This window comes from Charadrius vociferus, unplaced genomic scaffold, assembly GCF_000708025.1.
Source record: "Charadrius vociferus isolate BGI_N301 unplaced genomic scaffold, ASM70802v2 scaffold67, whole genome shotgun sequence".
Classification (NCBI taxonomy): Eukaryota; Metazoa; Chordata; class Aves; order Charadriiformes; family Charadriidae; genus Charadrius; species Charadrius vociferus.
Genome location: NW_009649485.1, coordinates 1569599 through 1588276, shown reverse-complemented (window position 1 = coordinate 1588276; position 18678 = coordinate 1569599). Strand labels below are relative to the sequence as shown.

The window sequence follows — 18678 nt, the reverse complement described above, 5'->3', positions numbered from 1 at the left end:
GGGGGGGGCGGGGGCCCCCCGCTCCGCTCGCGGCAGGGCCGGCCTGGGGCCGGGGGTGTCCCGCTGTAGGGGGGGGACCCCGGGAAACGTCCTCGCCCCGGGCCCTGCTGGCAGGCAGGGAGGGGAGCCGGGGCGGCATCTGGCACCGTACAAAAGCCGCCTTTTATTGCGGGGTGGGACGAGGGAAGGATCCAGGGAGCCCTGGCTGTGATTGTGGGCGGTGTGTGGGGCCGGACTGCAGGCGCTGGTGAAAAACCTCCATTGTCTTACTGTTTGGTTTTTTGTTTTGCTTTTAACTGGATTTTAAAAGGGTATTTTTGAGCATATTTAGGCTGGAAATAAGGGTGTTTCTGTTTGTATTGTTCACCTGACAAAGGACCATTCTGTCTCTCTCAGTAAGTTGCAAAGACTTTTGCAAAGTTCAACTAAATTTCAGGGAACCAGAGAGGTCTCAGCTTAACTCAGTATCCTGGGGTTTGGGACAGAGGGGGGAGGCCACAGCTGGGTGTGAACACAGGTTTGACCTGGCTGTTGACCCGTGTGTGCATGCAGGTGGCCACCAAATAACCCACACGTGTGTTTGTAATGCAGAGCACAGCGTTGCCTGCCTATTCTTTGAGCGGGTTGTGAAGGAGGGCTCTGAGCTGGCTGTGCCACTGAGTTTTGGAGAATACAAGAATTTGGAGGGGGAGTAAAGGAAAACATTGGTTAAGGATTACAGACATGAGGTCTAGAGTTGAGAGTATGTCTTGTGGTCATACGCTACGCAGATACAAACCCAAGCCTCTTTACTTATGCTGAGCTGAACTTTGCTGAAGAAAATAATCTGTTGCGCCTAGGAACGGATCCTACTAATCTTGCCAACCTTGTAAGCATCATGTGCAGGAGCAGTGTGGTTTGGTTTCATTTTTTTTCAATTTGTGTTTTGATACAGACCTTAAAATGTCAGTTTAGTAAGGTATTTGTTGAAGGTTACGTTGTCCATAAAAGTGGATGCACCTTCTAAGACAGGTGCTGCTTGATGAACTTGAGAAGATGGGGGGAGAGAAGCAAATATTTCCCTTAACTAATGTCTGTAATGAACTTCATATGCATAATTCATTAACATGCATTCTTCAGTTACTCTTTTTTTCCCCACTGCTGGTTAGTTCTGTTCTGGTTGGAAGTGAAGGATGTCAGGGATCTCCCGGACCCCACTGTTGAAGAGCAGTTAAACAACCAGGAGTTCCCTCGGTGACCATGGGAAATAGCATCTTCGGGGATCGTTCCTAATGGGAAGTTGGCATTAATAAGGACTCTAATGTGGGATTTTTTAGTGAAAAACATTTGACTTTGTAAATAGTTGCTGAAAATGGTGACTTGTTTAACTTTTTTTGCTTTTCAAGGCCTCACAGAACCGAGTTGTATGAGGATGCGCCCTCAGCATGCTGGCCTATCGTATATTCTCCAGACTACAACATCACGTTCATGGGACTTGAGAAACTGCATCCATTTGATGCAGGGAAATGGGGAAAAGTAATCAATTTCTTGAAAGGTAAAATAACAGAAGGTACCTCTTAGACCAACATTTGCACAAAAGCTAATGGAAATTATGTAGTTACTGCAGACTTACATTAATAATCGCTGATATAATAGTGACTGTACATCTTCATTGCTCGTTGTGTAGATTTAAGCTATGCTCTAATATTTGGAGTGCTTTAGTATTCTTATATATTTGCAGACTTAAATCTTGGCAAGTTAAATTGATTGTAGGATTTCTGAGGTGGGTTGAATGTCATGTGTTATGTATTGTTGAAGATTTTGCATAGGAAATATTTAAAAGATGAAATTGTAATGTTAGAGCAAATATCCTATGACAGGAGTTTTTTAATACAAAGGTTTGTTCCACAGTCCTTTGAAAATGTATGTTCTAGCCTGCTCTGTTAAATAAACCCACAGTTTTGGTTTCAGCTCAGTCATGGTGTCTGTGCAGAGTGAAACTCCTGAAATATGATTGAAAATTCGAGCTCATTACATGATCTGCTCTCCCCAGAGGCATGAATAATACTAGTCAGAGTAACTAGTTTGGTTCATTTCACTCTGGCCCGGAGCTTTACAAGACTGTGAGTAAAAAGGAGTGAGGAGAATTATGAGCGTAGCGGTATTTTAGACCATTTAAAAATATTTCTGGTCTTTTGCGATTTGAATGAAAGCATGAAGTAGCAGAATTCCGTTGCTTTACAACAACTGTTCATGTGGGATATTTGAGAACTGTTTCCACCTCTGAAGTGACCACCCAAATCTTGACTTTCAGCCTAGCCCGAGTTAGGTGCAGAATGCTGGAGTCTTATGCATGTAGCTCAGAGTGGCATGTTTCGATACTCAACAGATTTTTAATGATTCAAACACTTTCTTTCAGTTCTAGATTAATGTATGGGAACAAGATTTCCTCTAAGTTTCCTCTTGAGGGTAGCTGCCGTTTGTGGTTCCAGTTTCTTCTTTCTTTTGAGGCCCAAGCCTGGATCTAAAACAGAACACAGCCTTCAGCTTCATAGCAATGAATGGAAAATCCTTCCAGCGTTAGCTGCAAATTTATAAGCCGTTTGGCTTGCAAGGCCTGACTTGCAGTTGGGGAGTATATAAGGAGTTAGGGAGTGTATAAGTTGTATAGCCTCGTGCTGCCGTTGCTTTACACCTGGTGTGGCAAGAACTGCGGCCTTCCTCTATTCCTCGTGGCTTGGGAAACTACAGGTGTTAATGACCGCCTTGCTGCGGGGTGTAACTTAGTTTTCAGGCTGAAAGATGATCACAGCTGGTATCAATCTATTTTTTATCAGCCTCATGGTTTTATTCTGGTAATGTTTTGGAAGAGCTTTGAGATGCTTCTGGTGACAAGCAGAACTTTTTGTGATGGTGCTCGCTATTGCTGTTTAAACAAATTGGAAGGTATAAGCAGAAATACATTAAGGATATAGAAAAATAAGAACCAAGGTTAGGATCAGGGCCTATAAAATCTTGGCATCTCTTCATCTAAAGTTTAAGCTTGCTCATCAAGCTTTAAAAAAAAAAAATAATAAAAAAAAGCTTTTTCTCTTGCCAAGACAAAGGTTGTCTGATAGCCAGGCCTCTCCTTGTCTGTGATCCTAATGACTCCTTCAAGTGATGAACTTTTGCAGTTAAGTATTGCCCTTCTGACTTTAGGCTGCCTTGTATTCATTTAACCAAGGTTAAACGAATTCTAACACTCCATTTACTTGCTGAGTTTTGGATCTTCCTTCTAATGACCTTAAATAATTAAGTCTTGGGTTCCACAACCATTTTCTTAATTAACCAAAACTTTTGTCTTTCTCCTGTTTCTCTGTGTAAAGTCTTTTCCTCCAGCTCTTTTCTGTGTGAAGCGTCCACGCTTTCTTTTACTCAGTCTTTCCCAGAGAATTGGTTTTCCCAACCACTTTACTCTCCTTGCTGTGTAAAGGAGAAAGAAGCTGTAGGATACCCCAGGGCCCTCCTGGTTTTCTCTGGCTGGGTAGCAGCTCCTGCCAACAGCTGACCTACACTGTTCCTGGGCATCTTCCAGAAAATGACCAGTGAAAATCTTTCTATGCTTACCTTCTCCTTCCTCAAGAATGAAACTGTTAGCGGTTTGGCTTTCTGTCTGACACCAATGAATGAATGAAAGATTTCTCGAACCTCAGACAGGAGAAACATGAGCTTGCCAAAACAAATATTGTTGCAGGTGCTGTTCTTGTATAACACTTCAGAACAAAACCTCTGGTGTTTGTGAGTTGTTTTCTTCCTCCTCCAAATATAAATTGGAGAAAAGGTGCAGTCTTAGACTGTAGCTGTGCAGCAATTAAATATCAAAACTTCTCTGGGAAGATCAGAGTGGTGCCTTCTATTGGTTGTTTGTAGTGATCATATGCAAAGCAACACTGTTTTCCTGCACTGCTTGCATTTTTTTAGTTGACCCTAACTTGAACTTTCTGGCAAGTATATCCAGATGCGTGCATTCGAAGGTATGATCTTTGATCATATTGTGAAATCTTGGGGTGATATTTTGTAACTTGCTCTTATAAAACTAGGTTTTTAACTGAATTATCTTTTGGTCTCTAAGGGGAAGAATTAATAGCTGGTTGTTGGTATTTTTTAAAATTAAATGGAGGTGGGGGTGTGACAGAAATATCCTAATTAAGCATAAGCATTTGCTTCCATAAACATCCATTTTTTTCTTTTTTTATTCTCCTCTGATTTAGGAAATTAAATACTAGTATCAAATGTGGAATTTCTTAAAACATGTTAGAGTGGTGAATATTTGATGGTATGAGCACTAAGATTTCCCCAGTGTATTGAGCCCTAGACCGTAAGGCTTCTTCTTTGTCTGTCCATCCTCTGTCACTACATGTCTCTTCTTTTAGTTTAAACAAGAATTTACCATGATTACACTCTGAAAACCTTATGTAAACAATATTTATCATATACGCACTAACTTAATAGCTTACATGGATAGAGGGAATGTATTTGGAAAATTTGTAAACACCAAGCAAACAAAAGTTGTTTCAGTGATTTGAATTACAGATGAAGTTAACATGTCAAGGTCAAAGTAGCTTCTTTGGCAGGGTGGAATATGGGACGTTAAGCAATGGTATACAATGCCAATTGTTATTTCTCTCCTGTTTCAGAAGAAAAACTAATTGCAGATGACTTGATTGTACAGGCACGGGAAGCCACTGATGAAGATCTCTTGGTTGTTCACACAAGGCGCTACCTTAATAAATTAAAGGTGCTGTACTTATTATTGTGTTTTTCAAGCAAACTATCTAAAATTAGTGTCAAAGGCGGCAAATATCCTAGGGTTATAGAATCAACTTTTACAGGTTATAGAAGTGCATATTTTGATAACGTTTATAACTTTGTCATTGAGAATACTGAAAGAAGAATGTAGAAATAGTGGGCAATGCACACTATATAGGGGTGGAGGGGAAAGAGGGTCTACCATGTTGTATAGGTGACCTGAAATGATATTTCAGGAAAGTTAAATGAATGTAAGGAAAACTTTAATGTTTGAGATGTAAGTAATACTCTCCTTAGTACTAGGGTTTTAGTCTTCAAAAGTGTAAGTTTTGATTTACAGTAGTGAAATACAGTTCTGAAATTGAAAATACATTGGAGACCACTAAAATGGAGTACTTTATAGGATTTTTTTTTAATGCAAGGGTTGCTTTATGGGTTTGGGCTTTATGTAATCTCAAAAGAGCAGCTGTATAGGGATTCTCTTGTGGGGGGAAGTACTGGCTTCATACCTAGACATTGCCTGTGCCAGTGGAATATGGAGAGAGTTGAAAGATCAATGTAGGGGCGTAACCTTGCATGTTGTCTGTGTGTGAAGGTTTCCAATACCGGCTCATACAGGGTTACATATTCACAGGGGGTAAAGAACATTCATTGGGTATTTTTAAATGAAACACCCATTTGTTAAGCTTCAATCTAGCTTTAAAACCTAAATGTGGGAGATCTCTGTTTCTGGATATATTCAGTTATCTGTAGGTGGAATTGGATAGTAGATGGGCGCAGGTGACAGTGCTTTTATTTTGCGACTCTTTACTTGGAGGGCAGAGAATGGATTTATATGAGAAATAATCTTCCATTTCATAATTCAAAAGAAGTTATTTTGAGTCATCTTTGTCCTTCCACGGTGAAAGAGCCCTTGTATTGCTGTTTCTGGAATGTTTTATTTTTCTGTGTAAGGAATCTATTATTTGTGTGAACTTTTTTCACTCTGACTCCTTTTCTAAGTTCTCTTATGCTTCTTCATTCTGTGCTATAAAGTTACTTGCAATTTCATACATCATTAGATTTGATCTTATTGCAGCTATTCTTGATATTGAGCTTTTAATTCCACAGAACCACCCACCTCTTTTTACTGAATCACTTCTTTGAAGCAGGGTGTAATGTGCATAGCTCAGTTTGGAATACCATAATAATATTTTTAGTACCTACAGGACGGCTTCACAGGGAATTGTCTGTATAACTTGTGTCTTGGTGTTCAAAACCAGTATTGTCATGTGCATTCAGATGTAATTAACTGTGTATCTCTCGTTCCCCTTTTCTTGAGAGAATATTTCTTGCAACTGTAGAAACTGGAAGGTGTTGTATTGGTCATGCGAGCAAATTCCTGCCAAGCAGCGAAGATAAAAGTGCTTAGTTGTAAATGAAAAATAACGTGGCTAGACATGAAAAGGCACTGGGTATCCTCTGTGTTGCCTTATCCAAAGTCTGCTCTGCTGGTTTTTTGTGTGTGTTTTTTTTTTTTTTTTTAAAAAAAAAAAAATCCAGACCAATACAGATCTACCAGTAAATGGCATAGTTTTATGTTAGATCAGCTCTGAAGACTGCAAAGGTGCTTGTGTTTCTGGCAATGCCTAGGTCTCTTAAAATAACGGATCACTTGACTATTCTACATTTAAAATTTGAGCATGAATTTGGTAGGAAATCCCATACTCTTGCAAGAAGAGGTGGTGTTTGGTATCTTAGCAGCAGCTGAAGAAGCTGGCTGGGGGTTGGTTGAAGAGAAACAAAATGGTGTGCACAAAGTAGATCAAATAGTACTGTGTTGGAAGGAAGGGTCTCCCTGTTTCCCTGCTTCATGACTAGTCCTGACAACAAAATTTGGCCTTTTGAATCGAGGTGATTCCCCATCAGTTATTCCTTTGAAAAATTTAGATCTCTAAGGTAATGAATGGATTTTGGATAATTTGCTTGCAGTACTTTTCCACTTACTGCCTTTTTCTAGTGTTAGTAAAGTAATGAATGGCAAGTAATGGTGGCAAGAGGATGGGGCGAGGCTCTTTTCAGTGGTGCCCAGTGACAGGACAAGGGGCAATGGGCACAAACTGGAATACAGGAAATTCCATCTGAAGCTGAGGAGGGCCTTCTCTGCTGTGAGGGCGGCAGAGCAGTGGCACAGGCTGCCCAGAGAGGTGGGGGAGTCTCCCCCTCTGGAGCCATCCCAAACCCGCCTGGACGCCGTCCTGTGCCACTGCTGGAGGTGCCCCTGCTCTGGTGGGGGGTGGCACTGGGGGAGCTCCAGAGACCCCTTCCAACCCCCACCAGTCTGTGATCCTGTTAGTGACCAAGGTGACTTGGCAGCTGAAAATGTGTGGTTTTGGTTTGGGTAAAATGGGTACCTTCAGGAGTACTTGAAATTCCTCTGTCCAGTTCCTCAGTTCGTGCAGTCCTTGTGCTGTCATCCATTGTCTCTCTTTGCTGACTACATTGGTTTTTCTCCTGCTCAATTTTTTTCAAACTTCATTGGTGAAAAATTTATGAAGGCGAGTGGTAGTTTGCTGTAAAATGTTAGTTCAAAAGGTCATGAGAGCAGATAAATGGATTTGATCCCTTTTACCTAAATTTTCATGTAAATGTTAATGTGTCAGCTAAAGGCCTGTAGGAGTATACAAAAATGTTATTTTAAAGGTAGTGATATTTGAGTATGTTTGGAGAAAACACTGAAGGAGAATACTTGGTCATGGGGAACAAGGTCTGACAGGTTTCAGTATTTACGCTGCTGTGCAAACGCTGTAGGGCATTCTTTGCAGCTAAAGCAACTAGGAGACCTCTTAAGGATGAGGTAGCATTTGGCTAACAGCGTTTTGTTTCTTTCCTTTTAATATTACCAACTCATTGGTTGGGTGACTGATGCACCCAAATTGGTTTTTGGCTGGTTGGTTTTCTTGGGTGAGTCAGCTGCCTGTCATCGGTTTCTACCAGTGTGGCATCTAATTTCTGATGATAATAGTGCGTTCATACCTTGACATGAAAACCTTTGTGAAAATTAGAAGCTTCCTACTCTCCTTTATGATTTTATCTTATGTTAATGCAAGCTAAAAACATACTTTCTTTATCTATTGAAGATGGACCCAAATAGCTTTGTCCCAGGCAGGCTTCTAAATAAAAAAATCACATTAGTTGCTTGATGTTGAATTTGTAAGTGTGAATTTTCCCTTGAAGCTGGGACTAGCTCCAGGAACTTATCAAAGATTTAAACACAGTTTAAATTTAGATATTAAAGAACAAAATTGCATATTTAAAAAAAAATTGGCTATAGTTGTTGGCTATTTTGAATGCAATGAATGCATAACATAAAAGGCAGCACATCAGAGGTTGGCTTTGATCATTAATGTGCTGTTTGTATTAATCCAGGATGTATCAGCATAAAAGCAGCTACTTCAGCTTTATCTGCCTAATATTAGTTTTTCAGTTTAACTTTTAGTCCTTCAATATTAGTAATTCAAAATAATTTGTAGAGTCCTTTTACCTTACTAAGGAGAGGTTTTTATAGTTAAGGAATGAAAGTTAATGATGATAATACTTTATAAGTAGAGTGCTGCAATAATGTCTTCATTAAATGGCTATGTTGTTATGGAGTCTGGGCTTAAGCAAGGAAAATTAAGAACTCTTGAAGTTGGTAGTGGGTTTTGTTTGTTTCATTTTGGTTTTGGGGTTTTTTGAGTGTAACATCTTGAAGTGTTACGCTGTGGCCACATTTAATGATGGTGCCTAGCAGTTAATTTGGTAGGAGGCGTGTAACAGGGAGTGATTTATTTTATTATTATTTTTTTAATAATAGAAACTTATTCATACATGGGATTATTTATTTAAAATATAGCAAGGTATATCACTTAAAAAATCTTATGATACTAGCAATAGTAAAGAGTTAAATGGAGTTGATAGCTAAAAAGAGTAAGTGAAGTCTTGTTAATGAATAGTGTTAGTATATGACCATTACTCTTCCCTGAATCCAGACCGAGGTTTAATTTCTGTTAAGTTATGTAATTACATCTCTACAAAACTTTACTAGAGAATCAGTAATTTGTTGATGGCTGAGCGAGTATTTACCGAAAGAACTAGTAAGTGATATTATTCTGATGTTTGCAATTTGAATGCAAAAGTAGTGATATTTTTAAATAAAACCCCCCAAATTTGAAGGGTTTGTTCTCTATCAAAGAAAACTAATCTATGTGAAGGCTTGTGTTTATGGAAGCCAACTGATAGCCTGGAAAATGTAATTAATGTAGTCCTCATCTATTCAAAATATTTTTTTATTTTTGCAACATGAAAAAGTATACAATTATATAAAATCAGTTCCTCTTGATTTTTCTTTTCCAGTATGTACGTAGCTGTTCTGAGAATTTATTGCAGGGAATGTTGGAAAACAAAATTAACACACTGAAGAAAAAAAGCACAAATCCGTTTACAGTTTGAGGCAACATATTTCTCAGTTATTATAGCGGTGGTTTTGAGAAGCATTTTCATTAGTCTATAGCTGCATTCTTGAACTCTGAGACTTCCTCACAGTCAAAGGGCTTTTCCCCCATACGTTAGGAACTACTCAAACACAGGACTAAGGACTACGGCTGAAGCAGTGAATGTCTTTGGGCTTGATGCTGTTCTGTACACGTCCTCAGCTGCATGTGGAGAGCTTTACTTACTCTTCACTCGTACCTTGTATGGATTTCTTGCATTCACTTAAACTTGCAGCAGTGTATGTGTTGATTTGAGTCTTTATTGCTCCCACTCAAGATTAAAATCTTCATAAATAATCTGTCTTCCCATTCAGATTAAAACTTTTCTGAACTGTGTTAGAACTTTCTGAAATTTTGTGGTCGTCGTTCACATTTGAGATAAAAATGTATTTTATCCAAATGTGACCTTTTCAATTCCATTTTACAGCAACAGTATTAAATCTAGTTTTTTACATTATGCCTGTTTAAAAGCTAAAATATCTTGCAAACTGACTTTATCAAGATTGACTGTACTACAAATAATTAAAGCACTTTGTTAAGGGTGGAGAGCTGATAGTATGGTAACAGAACAATGTCTTACAAATACAAAAGTAGTAAGAGTTTAAAATGGAGAGCTGGCAAAATATAGTTAGTACATAAGAACTTCATGAATAATGCCACCCCTCCACCCCACCCAATAGTACTTTGTAGTTGAAACATTGATAACGGGAAAACCAAAGTAGCTTAAGCTTTTTTTGAGTATCTGAGGACCCTGAAATTGGCATGTGATTATCTTTGGTTAAAACTGAGCAGTTGTACCTCCTGTCATTTGTAAACAGACAGCTAACAGTAATCAGGCAACAAATGTACTGAATCTAGTTAAATTTCCTAATGTTGAAAATAGGATCTATTCAGAATCTTTGTACAGGGTGTCAAATTCGTAATTCTCGGTATCTGAATGTTTTAGTATTGGATGAGGAGCTCTAGTCTTGCTTGTGACTTATGCTTTGAAATATATTTAGAAGAGTTATCACTGGTAGCAATGTTAAAAGTTCTTTGAAGTAATCTATATGTATCTGCAAAAAAAAAGCATTTACATATTGCAAATATTTTGTGTTCTAACCTTCAAATCATATTCTTGGTGATACGACTCCTTAACAAACCGTTTCCTTGAAACATTTTCCAGCAGTGTTTAATATGCTAAATAAATTTTAATCAGTTTTCCATGCTAAAATTTGCACTCTGTGTTCACTTAAGTATTTGAACTTCTTAGTTGAGTTGTCTGTTTGTTTATTTTTCCTTTCTCCTTGGTATATCCTCTTGACTTGACTCGGGAAAAGATATTTTAGGTTTGAACAATGTATCAAGTCTAGCTTGCTTTTAATACTACTGAAGGACATTCTACAATTCTTCCACCCAATCCTAGGGCTATTAGACATTCTGAAGTACTAGCTTGCTGAAAAATTTCAGATTTACTACTATTTGATACTAAAATCTGAAAACCCTACTGATGGTGATTGAATGGTGATTCTCATAGTTAACAACTTGAGGACAAACCTATTTGGAGGTTAATAATAAGGACTGTTGTGGTCATCTCCATCTAAAAAATATTAAAAATCTTGCTAAGGACCTGTGAGCTCTTCTTCAGTATGTAGCAACTAATGAGAGATCTAAATGTCATCATTACGACAGGCTACATTAACTGGAACTTGTTTTTCTCCCCTTGTAGTGGTCATTTGTTGTGGCTACAATCACGGAAATTCCACCAGTTGCCTTTCTTCCCAATTTTGTTGTTCAGAGAAAAGTTTTGAAACCTCTACGAACCCAGACGGGAGGAACAATAATGGTAAGGTGCTCCTGATTCATTTTTATTGTATTTAATGATCAAAACACTATAAACCTGTAATATAAAGCTGTAATATTTTGTATAACTCGGAGGCTTGAGCTCTGGAGGCCTGTAGAGGGAACGAGTTAGTGTATGGTCCTAAACATGAGCAAAATTCGCTGCTTGTTAGCCACTACCGAGGTGAAGGACGTACCTAATTTTCTGGTCCGTAGTTTGTAGAAGCAGAAGAGACAACAGGGGGCAGCCTGGGCAAGCAATGATAGATACGGCACGACTTCTAGCACATAGAGACTGAGTTAGTTTTGAACATAGTTCAGATACAGACTAATTCTAGGAATGGGAGATCTCAAAATGGATAACATAGAAGCTATTTTTAAAGCACAAATTTACCAAACGGCCTTGGTGCTGTATGGGAAGAGATCCATGGTTTGGTTGCTCTTGCGATAAGTTTTTAAATTTAAATATCTTATTATCTTTCCCATTTTAACGGTTAGTTTATCTGCTTCCTCTATTGTAAATACTACATAAGCAGCTCCGAACTCAGTGAGATATAGCCTGTTTCACCTTAACAGAGTTGTCTTCAAATTAGTTAAGAGTGCTCTGGTCAGAAGAGCTGTGGAAGTGTTGCCAGATGTGTAATTTTGCCTGAGAATTGCTGTTAGAGATGTTGAGGGAGTAGGAGGTAAAAAAAAAAAAAGTTAATAGCTGGGGCCAGGAATGAGTTATTTAAACCACGTATTGAGGACAAGATGCCTTCGTAATTGTAAACCGGTAACTAATGGGACCTTTTCTGCCCTTTTTATCATTCCTTGTCATATTAGAGCTAGAGATCAGAAACTGTACAGCATGGTGCTGGGAGAAGATAGTGGCAGTCCCCATCTCTCTTCGCAGGCACTGAGCTGTAACAGTTACATAAATGGAGGACAAATAATCCTATCCGAAATCATTAATATTACGGTACAAATAGATCTTTGCTGCATTTTAGCTACTCTTCTTGAAGGTTGCTGTTACGGTGGGTGCATGTGAAAAGGATAGAAGTCCATATGGCTTTTTCTGTGTCTATTTGAACCCAGTTATTGAAGAACACTATTTTGTGGGCTGGCGAGCCTTTCGGGGTAGGTCTGTGCCAGATATGAGAATACGATTTATTGCAACCACTAGATATTAAAGGTGAGCAAGACTGGGGAGCCATAAATGAATGATAAACTACTGGCAGTATTTTCAGAAATAGGTTAGTAGAAAGCTTCCCATTTCTGTCAACAGAAATGTGGGTACTTAGTAATCTGTGCACTAGAATCAAGGTTTCTTATTATTAAATGCTTACTTTTGTGAATGTATCAAGAATTCATTAAATACATAAATAATATAAAGAGCTCTTCTGTGACTAGTACGTAAAAGGCAGTGCAGTATGGTTTTCAGAAACAATGGGAAAAGGTTGAATCTGTTTGAGTCTGACCTGTGAGAATGATGTGAGCCAGGCCAAAAGTTTGAAGCAGTTCTCCAAGTTTTCTTTAATTTCATGGGGCTGATGTGCGATTAACTGTTGCTGCTATCATTTGTGTGTGATTGAAGTGGATCTGGACACTATTAACTTTCAGCCCTCTTGGGTTTTACTATGTGAAATGAAAGTAGAGAGCCAGCTGTTAGAAGATTTTTAAGGCAAGATGAAATATCCTGCTTTTGTGTTGTGTTTACCTTTTTAACGACAGAACTACTCGATGCCTGATTCTTTATAGGGAAAAAAAAAGGCAGTTTCTTTCAGTATTTTAGTACTCTTGTTAAATCTGTGTGCCATCCAACTGCTGGATTTGCAAGTGTGTATGCAAAATTAACTGTGCCATTTATTAGTTTTTGTTACCAAAAGGTAGTAAAGAAAGGAATGGAATGGACTGGATACCTTGGGGTTGGGCCTAGATATCTACAGTTAAGATTCAGAAACATCTTCTAACAGTGCGATTTGTTTTGAGCGTGTCATCTTGCCTCCCTCTGTAATATCAAAATGCTGGTCAGAGATGTCTAAATGTCTGGAGCTCTTCAGAAAGTTTGAGTGTAGGTTTGAGCTGTGTTGCAAACCAGTGCATTTTATTATTTATAACGGGGAATGGGGTGTTTACATAATGGAGCTCTTCATGGTTCTGTGAAGTTCTCAGTAGTTGAAAAATATATTGACATACATATGCGTATGTTCAGAAAAATCTCATTTGTTATCGGAGGAAAAGGTGAGAGTCGTGATCACAGCAGAGCAGTAGCAAAGGAAGATTTCCAGGAAGACTTTGAACATGGGGGTGGCGGAGGGAAAGATCAAGACGTCACCTTCTTGATGCTGAAATTGTCGGAGAGAAGTGAGTTAACTGGTGCTTATTGCTCTGAGCTGTTAAATAAAAATCACCGATGGCTTCTTGCTAAATCACTGGGACAACAGCAAGTCCTGTGACAGTTACCATATTTAAGTGTCATTGCAGGTTGCCGATTCTGGTTTTAATTCAGGCTTCTGAGTGGGAAATGGCTTTCTTTTATAGAATAAAAATTGTATGTATCTTGCCCGCCTTGGGCTGTTTCTCCAGCTATTGTTGTTCTGAGCTTTTAAATCCCCTTTCCTAATTCTACTTTAATTCTCTTGTGTTGCTCTGTCGTCTGGGATGTACGTGTTATTTAAAGTCAAAGAATAGCGAGGTAAGGAAATATGTGGAAGTGTTTGTACAGCATAGCGGTGTCTGGTGCTTTTGTTTCAGCCTGATAGTCTACATAAGCATGACAAAACCAGATAAACTACTGAAAATATTAAACCAACCCTTAAGGACAATTTAGTATATGAGTTTGGAAAGAACATGCCAAGTTCCTGATAAAACTTTAGACTTATTGGATTATGGTAATAGGCTAGATAACAGAAAGTGCTACCTCCTTCAGTAGGTGTTACCTGGGAAAAGCGAAGATGGTAGAAGTGGAAGACGGTGCATTTCCCTCAGGCAAACCTGCACAAACCACCTGGGATGCTTTCTCTGAGCAATTTACCAGCAGGGGCTGGAGAGAGAAAGTTTGTGGGTAGTTTGACTTTTTTGTTGCTTGTTTTGTGGGGTGTTTTTTGTTTGGGGTTTTTTTGTTGTTTTTTTTTTTGTTCTTAAAACCTAATGGTATAGACTGGAGAGTAGTAGAGAGAAAGAATTCTGGTTTCATATGGCTCATATAGTTCAAGGTGCTTAAAATTTTTTGTTGTCACTCACAGCTGAAGAAGCAGCTCCATTCTGTCTCCAGTTAGTCCTTCAGCATCACCTCAGACACCTGGTCAGTTCTCTGCTGTATTTCTGAGTGCAGTCAGTAGTGATTATTGAGATGAGGGGTTTTGGTCTGCAAAGTCCTGTCTGAATAGGAACACGCGGAGTCTTCTCTTATTACAGCCACGCTGTCTTTCTGTACAATAGTTGGGAGGAATGAAGGAAATAGTAGAAGAGAAAAATAGTTGGGAAGAGTCTAGTTTCCTTATATTCCACCTTTGATGTTTCTTGAGGGTCTTGCCAGTATGCATGTGTGAAACCTATTTCAGCATGGTTCTTACTAGACAATACTTATATATAGTTTTGTGATGTTTTTGATTGTGTTTTTGTTATCTTTAATTCATAAATGTGTGTTCAGTATTATAAATGTAGCCATGTAGAAGAGAGCCACTAGTTCTCTATTAGGTCTTTGTATCATGCCTCCTGAAATACGGGTGACATCACTGGTCACTTTTGGATTGATCTCGGTGCCATATGCTGTTATTTTTTACCTTTCTTATTTTTTTATTATGGGGAAATAATTATGTACTTCAAAAGGAGTTTTGATTCATCAGACAATAACATTTTGACAGTACAATCAGAAGTACAATCTTCTGCTATTCCTGATGGTCTCATTTATCATGAAAATTCCTGTTGAGTTTGTACTTTTTTAATGATTTTTTTAGCAATATTGGAAGATTGGTTTTTGGTGAGGAATCCCTAGGAAGTATGCTAAATCACAGATAATGTGCTTTCCCTGTGAATTAATGGGTTTTATAGTTCAGAAACTACAGTCGTTTTCTCAAGATCTAATTTGTGTAAGTTAGCACGTTCATAACAGGATGATGTTTACCTTCCCAGTAGTTTTCTTAATATTAAATTAGAACTGTTCAAATATAAATATTGGTGATGAAAAATTCTCAATTGTCCAGACTTTCTTATATGATGTGTAATATGTTCTTTCCATGATTATGGAAAAAATATCTGTTTTTGTTCTTTTTAATTAAAACTAGTAATATATATATATTTTAACATGACACTTAAGGAATACTGCAGTTAAACACTTGTTTGACTCTTCTTGGCCAAAATAAGTCAGGTTTTTCAATTGAAATTTCATCATTTAAGTATTGCGTATGTCTTTCTCTGTCAATACTTTCCCTTCCCTGAATGTCATTTGAGTTCAAAGGAGAGATACAGGCACAGTTTTTCTGTACTGGAGGGAAAAAGATTGGTAATCTATACTATGCATGTTATATAATTTAGAATTCACAGGACACTTCAGTCTAGCATTTTTCTGTCCCCGCCTCAAGCTGAAACTATGTTAATCTGTATTTTCAGAATTTTGAGCTTACATCCCTCCTATTTTTACATGAACAGGAAGGATATTAGGGTATTTTTGCTCATTTTTTTACTCTTACCAACACTTGTACTTTCCCTTTTCCCTTGACTGCTAGGGGTCGGTGTTCATCTCTCCAAAACGCAGTTAGTTTTAGATCTGTTGAACTGCCAGAGAATGAAATACACATGAGACATCAAATATTTTTTCAATTATTTATGCTGAGGATATTTTTGTATGGTTCGTATTCAGAGATCTGATTCAGAATTTTGCACAGTGGTAAAACATCCGAAAATTCAATGGGCATGTCAATGCTGAGAGTTGCATTTGGGATGGAAGCAGAGGGTGCTAAATTGTTGCCTCATTCATTCATGAAGTTCTTGCTGTAATTTTCTTAAGGCAGGAAAACTTGCTGTTGATAGAGGCTGGGCAATCAATGTGGGTAAGTACAAATGTAGTACATTAAATGATACTTGAAATACTGTGTTTAACATCGTAGTATTATCATGTATTATTAGCATGATGTGTGTTCTGTTTATAATAACAGAAAGCGACTGGATTGTGTTTAACTAAGATCAACTCTAAAGGGAAAAAAATTAGAAAAAGTACTGGATTTGTTTTCTCATATACTGTCACCCAAACTGCTGTTGTATAATTAAATAAGGTATTTTTTGGCAAGAAAAAAAACCCTAACTGGATAAAGATATGATACCATATATAACGAAAAGTATTCGAATTGAAGTAGTATGAAAAAAAAAAAAGGAAAAAGATGTTTGGAGTGAATTTAAATATTTCAATAAAACCTTTCTTTTCATTAAATTATAAAATAATTTTTACAGATCTTATAATCAACTAAGTTACATATTATACCAGATCAAGGGATTGGTTGATATGCTGGAGAGCAGGGCTGTACCAGTTAGTGTCTGGTTTTGGCTGTGCAGTTTTTCCTGAAAAAGACATGAATGAATGAATTGTGAAGAATATAGTGAATATAAACCCGCTCTCCTGCTCATCGCAAATAGCAATGCAAAACCAGTAAACTATTGAAGCAATATTTTGTCATGTAAGACTTAGCTTGTTGTTTTCATAGAGCTCATAAATTCTGGGATTTTTCCATTATTTCTTACATACATCTTCTACAATGCAAATATCCAATATTAAAATTTAAATAGACATTAAAAAAAACCCTCAAAAGCCTGTCGTATTTACTGATCTATAAAGTGAGCTTGTTAAATTTCTTGCTTAGTTATTTGTAGTGGGTTTCTCAGCAAGAAGTTCTGTTTTATTATATAAAAATATAGGGGACGTCTAAGTACTTTTTTGTTGTAAAGAGTGTGTTTGTTTTAAAGAGGAATTCTTAAAGTTTCTTCTGGTCTGAGTGTTTGCAGAAGACAATGGCACGTGCAAATAAGGATAAGGCCGTAGTCCTCAGTTTGGTATGTTTTTGAGCCAGTGTTCAGCACAGAAAAGAGCTTTCCACGTGCCCTTTCCACTTCCCCATAATGTCAGTTGGCTTCGTGAGGATGTCCTGCCTGGGGATGCACCAACCAAGGGCAGCTCCGGCGTACCTGGGGGAGCTGAACTTTGACAGCAGCATGCTCTGCCCTGCAGGCACTGTGTGTTACAGATGTACATTTCTCAACTCTTAGGGTGGTTGCTAGATGAAAGGGACAATTCCCTTTAAAATGGGCATCTGCAGATCCTTTGCATGATGGTCTGGTAGTCCCCACACAAGATGTGTACAGAAACCCTGTGAGCTGTTTTGTGGCGCTAGGTGGGAGTTTGACAGCTTAGACGCTTGTATTTGCTAAAGGAAAAAATGTGCCTGACATGTAAGTGATCTCTGACTCTTTGCAAAGACCATTTATGCTCCTTAGTATCTAGCTTTTCACCTCTTCAACGTTTTTACATTTAGGGGGTGGTTTTCATCACTGTTCAAGTGACAAAGGCGGAGGATTTTGTGCATACGCAGATATCACACTGGCTATAAAGGTAAGATGTACTCTTAAACCAGTATTTTCTACTATTTGTGCAAATGGGAAAAAAATCCACATAAATTTGTAAGAACTAATTTGCATCTTAATAGGAGAAAATAAAGCCATCTATAGATTGGTAGGAACAGGAAAATGGTGTGGTACTTGATGCTGCAGAACATAATGCATATGTAGTATTGGTAAGTGGAAAGCAAGAGTTGCAGGGGTCAGAATTATTAATGTAAATATAAACCACTACAATTGCATTAATAATATCTTCTTGTAAAAAAACATTAAAAATCAAACCAGATTGTCTCTTAATATCCTCAGTGATAATTATCTTAGCCTCACAGTTGAACCTGAATATTCCACATGAGTTTCAGTGGTTACGATCAAGACAAATGCAGAGACAGAAATCCTCTCTGAATCAAGCTGTACTATACAGTGCTCAGAGTGGTTCAAATTCATCAATAAAAATGTGAACGTCTCCAAAATAATTACTGAATGTGAATGAATACATTTGGTATTTAGCTGCTGAAAGGCTGAAGCAGGAGGCTTCTGCAATTAGTGCTTCTTTTTATCAAACGTACTGTTGTATATTTGTATACTGGAATATTTATAAAGTATCAGTAATAATCAAACATAAGCTCTAGTGATTGCAGCACACTATATGACATAACATCCCAATTTCTGTATGTGGTAATTTGCAGAAAAGTAATCCGCAGTGTTCTGTTTTCCCTATCATTAAAATACTGATTGAGAAATTATGGTGGATGACAGTTTGTACAAAATCTTTGGGTTTTACCATGTCTATATTAAGATAGTAACTTGTCAAAGTTAAGACTCAAAGAATTAAAATTATTTTTTTTCTTCGCAGACATGGAATAAAAAATGAGTTATTACTAAAAGTGGCGTTAATGCATACAGTCCCTATAGCAGCTTTTCCTAAATGGTGGATTTCATGCTTTTACAGTTGGATGCCATCACAGTGCACTGTTTCTCCCTTCCTGCT

General features: G+C 37.9%; 1 protein-coding gene across 1 annotated transcript in view; it reads left to right on the top strand.

The window, feature by feature from the left end:
* Positions 1-32: 32 nt before the first annotated feature.
* The window catches only part of HDAC11 (histone deacetylase 11), a 28337-nt gene continuing 9691 nt past the window's right edge, over positions 33-18678 (top strand). Inside the window, exons 1-6 of the mRNA XM_009889917.1 lie at positions 33-57; positions 1386-1534; positions 4659-4759; positions 10990-11106; positions 16093-16135; positions 17609-17685. Of these exons, the coding sequence (XP_009888219.1) occupies positions 1468-1534; positions 4659-4759; positions 10990-11106; positions 16093-16135; positions 17609-17685 (405 nt within the window). The 5' untranslated portion in view covers positions 33-57; positions 1386-1467. The remainder of the gene's footprint in view (positions 58-1385; positions 1535-4658; positions 4760-10989; positions 11107-16092; positions 16136-17608; positions 17686-18678) is intronic.